This window comes from Carcharhinus amblyrhynchos, chromosome 18, assembly GCF_965287045.1.
Source record: "Carcharhinus amblyrhynchos chromosome 18, sCarAmb.v2.hapA, whole genome shotgun sequence".
Lineage (NCBI taxonomy): Eukaryota > Metazoa > Chordata > Chondrichthyes > Carcharhiniformes > Carcharhinidae > Carcharhinus > Carcharhinus amblyrhynchos.
The window spans coordinates 55,418,703-55,432,331 of record NC_137341.1 but is presented as its reverse complement, the minus strand read 5'-3'; the positions used below and the strand labels follow the sequence as shown (position 1 = coordinate 55,432,331).

General features: G+C 41.4%; 1 protein-coding gene across 1 annotated transcript in view; it reads left to right on the top strand.

Moving 5' to 3' along the window:
* Positions 1-13,629, top strand: part of tmc7 (transmembrane channel like 7) — an 86,821-nt gene that overhangs the window by 40,742 nt on the left and 32,450 nt on the right. Inside the window, exons 6-8 of the mRNA XM_080207053.1 lie at positions 3,276-3,421; positions 6,063-6,210; positions 8,525-8,698. Coding sequence (XP_080063179.1) covers positions 3,276-3,421; positions 6,063-6,210; positions 8,525-8,698 — 468 coding nt within the window. The remainder of the gene's footprint in view (positions 1-3,275; positions 3,422-6,062; positions 6,211-8,524; positions 8,699-13,629) is intronic.

Here is a 13,629-nt window from a genome sequence, read left to right as displayed (position 1 = left end):
CATGTCTACTACCTCTGGCAGCTTGTTCCAGATACTCACCACCCTCTGTGTGAAATAATTGCCTCTCTGGTCCCTTTTGTATCTCTCCCCTCTCTCCTTAAACCTATGCCCTCTAGTTTTAGACTCCCCTACCTTTGGGAAAAGATGATGACTATCTAGCTGATCTGTGCCCCTCATTATTTTATAGACCTCTATAAGATCACCCCTCAGCCTCCTACACTCTAGATAAAAAAGTCCCAGTCTATCCAGCCTCTCCTTATAACTCAAAACCATCAAGTCCCTGTAGGATCCTAGTAAATTTTTCTACACTCTTTCTAGTTTAATAATATCCTTTCTATATTAGGATGGCCAAAACTGTACTCAGTATTCCAAGTGTGGCCTTACCAATGTCTTGTACAACTCAACAAGGCATCCCAACTTCAGTATTCAAAGCTTTCTTAAAATCCAAAAACACCACCACATCCGCTGGTTCACCCTTTTCTATTCGGCTAGTTAAGTCCTCAATAAAATCTCCAGTAGATTTATCAAGAATGACTTCCTTTTCATAAATCCATGTTGACTGTCAATTGCTGTTGATATTTTCTAAATGTCCTCTTATCACATCCTTTATTGTAAACTCTTAGCATTTTCTCTCTGACTGATGTTAGGCTAACCAGTCTATAATTCCTGTTTTCTCACTCTCTCATTTTTAAATAGCAGGGTTACATTTGCTGTCCGCCAATCTGCCAGCACTATTCCAGAATCTATACAATTTTGGAAGATTATAAGCAACGCATCCAGTATTGCTGTTGCCACCTCTTTTAGTGCTCTGGGATGTAGATGATCAGGCCCTGGGGATTTATCAGCTTTCAGTTCCATTAATTTTTCTCCAACACTTTTTTTTCTTCAATTTCTTCTTCTCATTGGCTTTTGGTTCCTCAGCATTCTGAGAAGTATCTAAAAGTCTGAGGTCACAAACCAACTGACTCCTTCCCTGCTGCCATCAAACTTTAGAATGGATCTACCTTATATTAAGTTGATCTTTCTCTACACCCTCGCTATGACTATAATACTACATTCTGCACCCTCACGTTTCCTTCTCTATGTGCGGAATGCTTTGTATAGCACGCAAGAAACAATGTTTCTCACTGTATACTCATATATGTGACAATATTAAATTAAATCAAATATGTGTCTTCAGCGAAAACCGAATTAGAGTTGTTATTTAATTGCTCTGCCATTTCTTTATTTTTTATTATAACTTCTAAACTGTAAAGGATCTACATTTGTTTTCAGTGTTTTCTTTTTACATACTTGCTGAAGCTTTAATGTTGCTTGCAAGTTATTCTTGTACTCTATTTTTCTGCTTGTAATTAATTTCTTGGTCTGCCTTTGCTGTTCCTGATCCTCTGCCTTGCTACTTTTTTTAGCAACTTTTATATTTTGGATCTAATGTTATTTTTAATTTCTTTGGTTGGGCCACTTTTGTCTTTTCACTTAAAAAAGGAAGGTGTAACTGCTGTAATGCATACATTTGCTCATGCTTTTTAATGAGATCCCACAATCTATGTTCACCAACTCGCACCTCATACCTTTACTGTTTCCTCTGTTTAGATTTAGATCCTGAGTTTTAGAACAGACCTTTTCACTTTTTCTACTCTAATGGAAAAATCATTACTAAAAGTGTCTGTATATTGTTTGGATTTACATAGATTCAATTCTATGTCCAGTTATTTTCAATAACATTTCATGGTTTAAACTTTGAAACTTTGAAGATATGTGAATAGCAGTGCATGATTGCATGTTTCTATTGCATAACCTTTGCTTTTTTTTTTGAAACCATTGAAAGAAATTATGGTTAGTTGTGATGTTAGTGTACCTTTAAGAGATTTTTTTTAAAATCATGATCTCTGCAGCTCTCAGTCAGTGTTTCTCAGTTCACAGCCTTAGCTGATGTCATTATGGTACTGGCTAGTCTGGAGATGTCCTTTTATTGCTGCTGAAACGCGTTTTGTTTATTTTGACAGGAATATTTTTGACTCTGCATTGTTAGAAGGAAAAACTGGTTGGCAGGTCAGGTGTTTGGAGGTTTTTTTCCAGTTTGGAGCTGCAGATTAGAGTTGAATTTTAGAAGGGACATCAAGCTGAAAAGAAATCTCTCTCTCTCTCTGTCTCCCTGGTTTTGAAAATTCTGTGGGTTAGCTGAAAGCAAGGTCTTGCCTTTCTGGAGGGAGAGAATTGGCTATTGGTGGCTTGCCTAGAGTTCCTGGTGTTTTGGGAAGCTGTTCTGACCTTAAACTGTCCTGAGTCTATCCAGAGAACTACAGATTTCATCCAAAGGTCTCAAGTCCGGTATTACATGAGCATTAGTATTTGTGTGTAAAACCTGTGAAAAGGGTCTTTTGGCTATGGGATTGGTTTCATTAGGACACATTAGATATATTTGTTAAGGGTTATACATTATGGTGGTTGTTTTGTTTCTTGTTTGTAATTGGTAAACGTTCTTGCTAATTTTCTTATCCTACATGTTAACTGTATTCTAAAATACATTTTGTTTGATAAAAGCTCCCTAGTAGGTCATCTGAATCATACTTGAAATGAAACTTACCATGCTTATCCTAGCCAAATTCAAGATGCAAAACTTATGATCCAGATGGGCTCCACAAAACACTTTCAGACCCGAACCATAACATATTTAGGGGTGGCATATTTGGGGCAGCATGGTAGCACAGTGGTTAGCACTGCTGCTTCACAGCTCCAGGGACCTTGGTTCGATTCCTGGCTTGGGTCGCTGTCTGTGTGGAGTTTGCACATTCTCCTGGTGTCTGCGTGGGTTTTTTCCGGGTGCTCCGGTTTCCTCCCACAGTCCAAAGATTTGCGGGTTAGGTTGCTTGGCCATGCTAAAATGACCATAGATGCATAGAGAGGATTAGTGGGTAAAATATGTAGCGATTGGGGGTAGGGCCTAGGTGGGATTGTGGTAGGTGCAGATTCAGTGGGCCGAAGGGCCCCTCTCTGTACTGTTCTATGATTTTCTATGGTATTTAAAAGAATTAGCATTTCAAAAGTAAACCTTTGACACTTGTGTTTGCTAATGGGGAACTCATGTAAAATGCCTTCCATACTTAGGGAGCTCATATTGCCTGTGTTGCCGCCATTCCTCCCACCCCCACTTGACTGTGTGCGACTGTTACACTTGGAAGATACATAATTTAGGTATAATCCTGTGCTCATTCTTTTTGTACTGACTCTGTAGGAATATCTGCTGATCATTTACAAGTATATTTTGTTTTTAGGGATTCCTGGAGCATACGTATCTATTTTATGGATATTACAAAATTGATCAGTTGGGTTCTGGCGATTTGAAATATAATCTACCACTTGCATACTTCCTGACAATGGTTTCCTATATCCTCCTGAGCCTCTTCTGGATCGTGAAAAGGTAATTACTTCATAGAAATCATAGAAACCCTACAGTACAGAAAGAGGCCATTTGGCACATCGAATCTGCACCGACTACAATCCCACCCAGGCCCTACCCCCTTATCTCTACATATTTACCCACTAATCCCTCTAACCTCCGCATCTCAGGACACTAAGGGGCAATCTTAGCATGACCAGTCAAGCTAACCCGCACATCTCTGCACTGTGGGAGGAAACCAGAGCACCTGGAGGAAACCCAGGCATATACGAGGAGTATGTGCAAACTCCACACAGACAGGGACCTAAGCTGGGAATTGAACCCAGGTCCCTGGGTTCAATGGCATTACCATTGTTGAAGATGCAAAACTTATGATCCAGGTGGGCTCCACAAAACACTTTCAGACCCGAACCATAACATATTTAGGGGTGGCATATTTGGGGCGGCTGAAGCGGCTGTGCTAACCATTGTGCTACCGTGCCGCCCAATTCCTACTTCTATTCCTGTTCCAGATTTCAGTCTGTTAAATATTCTTTCAGGGGATGTTGGAGTTGCTGGCTGGGCCAATATTTATATTCTATCCCTAATTGCCTTTGAGAAGGTGAGCTGCTTCTTGAACTGCTGTGGTGTAGGTATATCCACTGTGCTGTTTGAAAGGGAATTCCAGAATTTTGACCCAGCAACAGTGAAGGAACGGTGTTTTAATTGGGTGCATTGGCCATGCTAAATTCCCCCTCAGTGTACTGGAGCCAGTGCCTGAATGTGGCAACTAAGGGATTTTCACATTAACTTCATTGCAGTGTTAATGTCAACCTTCTTGTGAGATTAATAAATAAACTTTAAAAAATGTATTGTTCCAAGTCAGAACTTGCAGGTGGTGGTGTTCCATTGCATTCACCTGCACTTTTTAGACGGTAAGGTCATGGGTTTGGAAGTTGATGTAACAGCAGCCTTGGTGAGTTCATAGAATCATATAATCCCTCCAGTGCAGGAGACCATTCAGCCCATTGTCTGCACTGACCACAATCTTGCCCAGGCCCTATTCCCTAGGCCAATCAACCCAATCTGTACATCTTTGGAGTGTGGGAGGAAACCGGAGCACCCAGAGGAAATCCATGCAGACACAGGGAGAACGTGCAAACTCCACACACACAATGACCTAAGCTGGGAATTAAACCCGGATCCCTAGCGCTGTGAGGCAGCAGTGCTAACCACTGTCCTGCCCCCATACTTTCCCCCAGTTGCTTCATTGCATCTTGTAGGTGGTTCACAATGCTGCCGCTGCGTGTTAATGGTGAAGGGCATGAATGAATATTTAAGGTGGTTGTGGTGCCAGTCAAGTGGGCTGCTTTGTCCTGGATGGTGTCGAGCTTCTTGAGCAATGTTGAAACTGCTTCCATCCAGGCAAGGGGGAATATTCCATTACACTCCTGACATATGCAGTGTAGATGGTTGACAGGCTTTGGAGAGTCCAGAGGTGAGTTAGGTGCTGCACGGTTCCTGCCTCTGATCTGCTCTTAATGCCGGCATCTCCACATCATTTGTATGGTCGGCTGTTTCAGTCTCTGGTCACTGGTAACCTTCAGGGATTCAACAATGGTAATGCCATTGACTGGCAAAGGGAAATGCTCATTGCCTGGCAACTTGCGTGGCATGAATGTTAGTCATCAGCCCAAGCCTGAATTTTGTCCAGATGTCGATAGCTTCAGTGTCTGAGTCACAAATAGTCTTCAACATTTTGCAGCGTCAGTGAACATCTCTACTTTTGATATTCTGATGGAGGGAAGATGATTGAAGCAGCTGGAGATGGTTGGGCCTCAGACACCATCCTGAGGAAGTCCTGCAATGATGTACTGGGGCTGAGGCATTTATCTCCAATAATCACAGCCATCTTCCTTTGTTATGATTCCAACCAGCAAACTTTTCCCCCGGTTCCCATTTGACGCAAGTTTTGCTAAATTTCATATAATTTAAATAAATGTCTGAAAGAGATATGTGCGTTGTTGTACAGTGCATTTAATTTCTAATACATTGTATAAATATATCCTTGATTTGAATATCCTTGGGACTACAAGATACTCTGATCAGTTTTCATGATCATGTGAGATCTCATTCACGAGTTGTTCTAGATTAAATGTGATTGGAGCAATCCCTTTTTCAATTTAGCCAGATTCAGAATAATATTCAGTTTAGTAAGTGTGGAGGAATCTTTCGGGCACCTGTTTTGTAATATTTAAATGAACTACAAGACAATGCATCTTTTGCTCCAACTGCCAGTTTATGTTAACATTATAAATCCTGCCAGCCTTTCATTCAAATGGTGAAAATTATTGTAGGAAGAAATGATTCATATCCTTAAATAACCTTTATTGCAGGAACTGTAAGTAAAAGTGAAGTGAATAAGACAATGCCATCTCTTGGGCAGGTGCAATGTAAGTTCTGCAACAACATATGATGTATATATAATCTGACTACATTCTCCATGTTAATTCAGAATGTTCAACATTAAATGCTTCGTCTTGTATTTGCCTTATTTGATTGCATCTGAAGTGTAAACAAACTGAAATTGTGTGTATTTTGGCAGTTTCAAAAGTTATTTGGAAAGTACAAGTACATTTTTGTTACCATTTCTATTGTTTTTTATCTTATCTCAATCTCTTAGAGCTGTGGAAGGTTTCAAACAAAGCTTCATCAGATCTGAAGACCGATTTCAGAGCTTTTGTAATAAGATTTTTGCAGGTTGGGATTTCTGCATTACAGATCAGCGTGCTGCAGAGCTGAAACATAGCTCTCTACAGTATGAGCTGAAAGTGAGTACTTTTTTATATCTTCTTCGTATCTCCCCTTACTCCAGACAAACACCTTCCTAGCCTGCCTGATCCTATCTCGTTCCAATGCAATTGTGAAGGAGATAGAATTATGATCACCATTCCCAAGATGCTCTCCTACCGAGAGATCCATCACCTGCCCTGGTTCATTCGCCAGTACCAGGTCAAGTACAGCCTCTCCCCTCGTAGGCTTATCCACATACTGCATCAGGAAACCTTCCTGAACACACCTAACAAACTCCTCCCCATCCAAACCCCTTACCCTAGGGATATTCCAGTCTATGTTTGGGAAATTGAAGTCTCCCATCACGACAACTCTGTTATTAATACATCTCTCCAGAATCTGTTTCCCTATCTGCACCTCAACTTCCCTGTCACTATTGGGCGGCCTATAGAATACACCCAGCTAAGTTTTCGACTCTTTGCTGTTCGTAACTTCCACCCACAGAGACTCTGTAGATAGTCCCTCCACGGCATCCTCCTTCTCTGCAGCCATGACACTGTCCCTGATCAACAGTGCCACTCCACCACCTCTTCTGCCACCCTCCCTGTCCTTCCTGAAGCATCTGAAACCTGGCACCTGAAGTACCCAGTCCTGTCCCTGAGACATCCAAGTCTCCGTAACGGCCACCACATCACATTCCCAAGCAGCAATCCACGCCCTAAGCTCATCTACCTTATTCACTACACTACACTATGTTAATTATGTTAATGTTATTGAGATTATGTTATTATGTTATATTATTGTTATTAATGTTAATGAGATTATGTTAATTTAGACAGCACTTCTCAGTTCATTAATTCTAAAGTGCTTTCTCAAAAGTGCAGCTATTCAGACTGAGCCCATTTTTTTTAAAGGGAATTTTTTTCAGTTCTCAAGTCCTTCGTAGAAAGCATAGGTGTACAGTCTGAGTTTAATTTTTAAGGGAATTTTTTTCTCCCTCTGATGCCTGAACCAGCATGTGTTCACTCTTTACCAGGGGCTGGTTTTAACCAAGACAAGCAACTGGCATCACTCTGTCAGCAAATGCAAGGGTTTGTCAATGAGGATCTTCTTGCAGCTACTGTTGAATTCTCTAGATAGATGTGATGACCACGCCGGGGCTCAGAGGCCATGGTAGTCCCAGATTGTCAGGGACATGACTGGATAGTGCTCACCATATCTCAGGCGAGGGGCAAGGTTGAGAAGGCAGGCCTGCATGAATCTGCACTGTGGGAAAAAGTCCGGTTTCCACCATTATGTTTAGAGTTTTAAAGCTTATTAGCCATAAGTAAGCTTACATTAAGGAGGGGGTAGAATTAAAGTAAGACAAATCAATGGAAGAAATTAAAATAAACTTTAAAAAAATACATTTTGAAAAAAATGATTGAAATGAGGTCATGGTGGAGGAGAGAGTTTACAACCTAAAATTGTTGAACTCTGTTCAGTCTGGAAGGCCATAAAGTGCCTAATTGGAAGATGAGGTGCTGTTTCTCTGGCTTATGTTGGGTTTCAGTGGAACATTGCAATAGGCCAAGGATGGACATGTGGACATGAGAACAGAATGGTGTGGAACCCGGGACCAAGTTTGATTCCAGCCTTTGGTGGCTGTCTGTGTGGAGTTTGCATGTTCTACCTGTGTCTGCATGGGTTTTCTCTGGTTCTTCTCACGGTCCTTAGATGTGCAGGTTAGGGAGATTGGCCATGCTAAATTGCCCCTAAATGTGCCCAGATGTATAGGTTAGAGGGATTAGCAGGGTAAATACTGGGGATAGGGCCTGGGTATGCTGTGTCAGAATCGGTGGAAAACTCAGTGGGCCTGATGGCTTCATTCTGCACTATAGGGATTTTATGATCCTGGTTCGGGGAGGGGGGTGAGAGCAGGGAGGTGGGTCAGACAAGATTGAGAGCTCTGTCAACCACGGTGGGTGGGAAACCGCGATTAAGAAAGAAGCAGTGAAGAGTCACCCAGATTCGCAACATTGGCTCTGTTCTCTCTATTCTCGCTCCACATATTCTTTCTCCTTGGATGCTATCAGACCTGCTGAGAGTTTCCAGCATTTACTGTTTTGCAGCATTATAAAATTAGAAACATGGTAACATGAGGGCATTTGGAAAGGTGATTTTGAGTTGTGTGCTATTGTTAAAATTTACATTATTTGAATTGTTGCTGGAGTACAATCTTAACAATTAAAATGTGCAATTTATTTCCTAAATAAATGTTTACTTCGGAAAAAACTGACTTTTGATAAGTGCAAAGTCAATTATTTCTACTATAATATCAAGAAATGAAAAATTTTTTTTTAATGGCAACAGACTGACTTGGATGAAGAAAGAATCAAGCAGAAGATTGCAGATCGGACCAAGAGGGAAAAGTGCCGAATCTACCTCTTGAGAGTTTTGCTGAATTTGGTCGTTGCATTGATATTGATCGTTTGTTTTTACTGCATTTACAGAACTACTGTTTACTCTCAAGAGTATCATAAATATGTGAGTATTCATTTTGTTATTTGGGTAGTGTGCTAGTCGTGCTATTACTGTGAAGAGTTAAATTAAAAATGCTATTGTGTGACGATGATGTCTTTTAACCATTTGGAAAATATGCTTTATTTTGTTCTTGCAATGCACTGATGAAACTAGAAAGTGTAGATACTGTTTAACATCTGCAGAACATTTTGAGGACCTAACATATTCGTTAAACTCATATTTGCATCCAGTTTTACATTGGTAATTATTTTCTCCTGCATTTGGGAAGTCTAAGAAACTGTAGTCTCTGTAGACCCAATCAAGTCCAGTCCTCCGTTGCCAAACATGTTGTCATTGGTTACCCCTTGATTCAAGGATGATGTGTATCCAGCGTTGCGTGTTTCTGCCATGGATCTTCATGTGACTGAGAGGCTGATTCTCAATACACAGATCTGTGGGCAGATGGTCAGGCCATTCCATAGATCTTGGGAGTTGGATTGCAATTTTGCTTCCTATTAATTCTTTCTCTGTTGGCACTCTGCATCATTACAAGACTAAATTATGCTTCTTAATGTGTACATCACATCATTCTCCTTTGGGAGAGAATGCCACATTCAGAATCACTGGATTAGTAATTGAAAGGCCCAGGCTAATACTCTGGGGCATGAGTTTAAATAGAATTTAAATTCAATTAATAAAATCTGGAATTATATAGCTAATCTTAAGTGATTATGAGAATAAAACTATCATTGATTATTGTAAAAATCCGAATAGTTCGTTAATGTCCTTCAGGTCAGGATATCTGCCTTTCTTACGTGGATAGGGTTGGGGCATAAAAGTCCATGGGTGGCCTTTGCATCAGCCTTTCATCTGCACCACAGATTTCTGCAATTTTACATGGGGAGGGAAGATCTATCCTTGGTATAATCGGAGCACTTTGGTGATCAATTTTGAGTCTGGGAGGAGGAGTTCAGGGACAGGATAAAGCCCAGCAGGTCACCCTGCTTGGGCCTCAGGGTGGGTTGGGGAGGCATGGGGGGGTGGTAGCCTCCTTCAAGGGTCCCCATTTCTTGCTGAATGCCCCTTCCCAAGGTCCACCTCCCTCTGTGGCACCTCTCTATCAAAGCCCTACACACTCTTCCAGACTCTCACCCTTCTACACACTTTAGGCTTCACCTTGCCCTGCTACCAACCGCTGGCATTTGAGCACTGTTTGAGCCCTAGTGTTGGCTATTGCTAATGCTGCTGGGACCACAAAACTGATTGTCAGCAACTCTGAGGCAGGGCCTCTACCTAAGCAATATGTAAATGGTGGTGGGGACAGGTTCCCATTGCTCTGTTTACATGGTAGAGTGAGAAATCCCGCCAGCTGAAAAACCCTGCCCATTGCTTTATATAATGATATAATATAATCATCAAATATCACAACACAACTGCAAATAGTATAATGAAGGGAGGTATTGACCAAGACAGCAAGATACAAATTGTTTAGTTCAGTCTGAGAGAGGAACTAGGAAGGTGAATAAAATAATAGTAAGGATGTGGCATTTGGAACAGAGTTCAAGATGAGAACTTTAGCTGTCCAGTATTTAAGAACTTGGAGCAGTAGTAGGCCACTCAACCCCTCAAGTCTCTTCGTCCATTCAATACAATGATGAGTGACCCAATAACCTTTCACCCTCTTTATTGAGTTATATTTACTTTACTGTGATGATAGCAGTGTATTGATGTATATAAATTGTGTATGTTAATTTTTGTTTATGGAGAATATTTTAAAAATCAACTTTATTCTACAGGCAATGGGTATGTCAGGAACTTAGAACTTAGAAGCTGGGGGAGCAGGATAATTATTCATTTTAGCCTTGTCAGTGGTTATGTTAAGAACAGTTAATAGACTTGTGTTTGCTTTAATTCCCCAGGGATTTTGGATTAGAATGATTAACAAGGTTATGTGGTTTTGTGCAAAGAAGTAAACAGTTTTTGCAGAAAGGAAGCGGAGTTTGGCTGTTCTGGTTGAAGTTCAGAGAACTTTACAGGCTTCTAAAAGCTCTAAATCTCTGAACTCCAAGGCTGCCTACCCTTATAGCAAGTATATTTATGATTACTAACTATATTTAAAGTGGCATTTAAGTCTGTAAGAGGAATGTTGCTTATTTGGAACTGAAGCAGTGATAAGTTAGAAATTAAAGATGTTTCTTTTTAATTTTTAAATATTGCTCAACTGTTAATAGTTAAACTGTTTCATTTGTTAGAGTTCAGAGTTTATATTTAAACTGTTACTAAATAAAGTTTGTTTTACTATAAAAAATCCCTACTTCGTCATGGAATCATTCCTGGAAGGAAATATCATTTCCTCACAAAACAGAAGAATTGTTAGGATACAGACTAGCTTCCTTATATATGTTGGGGTTCTGATCCAGGGCCCTAATATTATTGAGAAATTCGTAGAATCCCTACAGTACAGAAGGAAGTCATCCAGCCCATTGAATCTGCACTGACAACAATCCCACCCAGGCCCTATCCTTGTAACCCCATGTAGTTCTCTGACACTGAGGGGCAATTCCACCCAGACGTGTTCCCTGCAACCCCAAGTCTTTAACCTGCTAATACTCCTAACCTACACATCTTGGGACACAAAGGGACAATCTAGCATGGCCAATCCACCTAACTTGCACATCTTCGGACTGTGGGAGGAAACCAAAGCATTGGAGGAAGCCCATGCAGACACAGGGAGAATGTGCAAACTCCACACAGACAGTGATCCAAGGCCAGAATTGCCGGTGCTATGAAGGCAGCAGTGCTAACCACTGTGCCACCTTGCCGCCCCAACAGATCTGTTGAACATGATTTTTCTTTCATACATCCACGTTGACCCTGCCAAATTTACCATTCTGTTCTAAATGTCCAGTTATCACATACTTAACAATAGATTTTTACAAGGATGTTACCTGGATTGGGTAACATGGCTTATGAGGATAGGTTAAGAGAGTTTGGTCTTTTCTCCTTGGAGAGACAAAGGATGAGAGGGACCTGATAGAGGTGTATAAGATATTGAGAGATATAGATCGGATGGATTCTCAGAGGCTTTTTCCCAGGGCTGAAATGGTGCCACAAGAGGACACAGGTTTAAGGTGCTGGGGGGTAGGTACAGAAGAGATGTCAGGGATAAGTTTTTTACGGAGAGGGTGGTTGGTGCGTGGAATCGGGTGCCGTCAGTGGTGGTGGAGGCAAATTCGTTAGGGTCTTTTAAGAGACTTCTGGATGAGTACATAGGACTTAATAGGATTGAGGGTTATAGGTAAGCCTAGTAGGTAGAGATATGATCGGCGCAACTTGTGGGCCGAAGGGCCTGCTTGTGCTGTAGTTTTTCTATGATTCTATTCTAATATTTCCCTACTATTGACAGGTTTGATTTATTATCGTCACGTATGAGTATACAGTGAAAAGTATTGTTTCATGCACACTACACAGACAAAGCACATAGTTCAAAGAGAAGGAAAGGAGAGAGTGCAGAATGTAGTGTTACAGTCACAGCTAATATGTAGGGAAAGATCAACTTAGTGCGAGGTAGGTCTATTCAAAAGTCTGACAGCAGCAGGAAAGAAGCTGTTCTTGAGTCGGTTGGTACCTGACCTCAGACTTTTGTATCTTTTTCCCGATGGAAATAAGTCAGGGGTGTGTGGGGTCCTTAATTATGCTGGCTGCTTTTCTGAGGCAGCAGGAAGTGTAGACAGAGTCAATGGATGAGGGGCTGGTTTGATGATGGGCTGGGCTTCGTTCACAACCCTTTGTACTTACTTGTGATCTTGGACAGAGTAGGAGCCATAGTAGGAGCCATACCAAGCTGTGATATAACCAGAAAGAATGCTTTCTATGGTGCATCTGTAACAGTTGGTGAGAGTCATAGTAGACATGCCAAATTTCCTTTACCTTTGAAGAAAGTAGAGGCGTTGGTGGGCTTTTTAACTATAGTGTCGGCATGGGGGCACCAGGACAGGTTGGTGATCTGGACACCTTAAAAAGTTGAAGCTCTTGACCCTTTCTACTTTGTCTCCATTGATGTAGACAGGGGCATATCCTCCATCACAATTCCTGAAGTTGATGACTATCTCCTTTTTTTTGACATTGAAGGACAGATTATTCCCATCGCACCAGTTCACCAGATTCTCTCTCTCGTTCTTGTACCCTGTCTTGTCATCGTTTGAGATCCTACCCACTACGGTGTGTCATCAGCAAACTTGAAAATTGAGTTGGAGGGGAATTTGGCCACAGTCATAGCTGTATAACGAGTACAGTAAGGGGCTGAGGACAAAGCCTTGTGGGGCACCAGTGTTGAGGATGACCATGGAGGAGGTGTCATTGCCTATCCTTACTATTGTGATCTGTGGGTTAGGAAGTCTAGGATTCAGTTGCAGAGGGAGGAGCTGAGCCCGAGGCCATGGAGTTTGGAGATGAGGTCTGTCATGATCCATTCTCCCATTTCCCACTTTCCTAAATGTCTTAAAAATACTCAAGACCTTCCTTCCACTGCATTTGATTGAGAAAGTTCCAAAGACACTCAATCCCCTGTGGGAGAACATTTCTCCTCATCTCCATCTTAATCGTAATTTTTAACCAGATGTTCCTAATTCCACTTCTCCCCTAATCACCCCCCCCCACCCCGCATCTCCAACACTAGTGCAAACATCCTGTTCATATTCACCTTGTCAAGATTCCCTGATCTTAGAGTGAGGTATCTAAGTGGATATAAAATTGGCTTCTTGACAGAAGGATTGGCTTCTTGACAGAGGATTGTTTTTCAAACTGGAGACCTGTGACCAGCAGTGTGCCTCAGGGATCATTGCTGGGTCCACTGTTGTTCATCATTTATATTAATGATTTGGATGAGATTATAGGAGGCATGATTAGTAAATTTACAGATGACACCAAGATTGGTGGCGTAATGGATAGTGAAG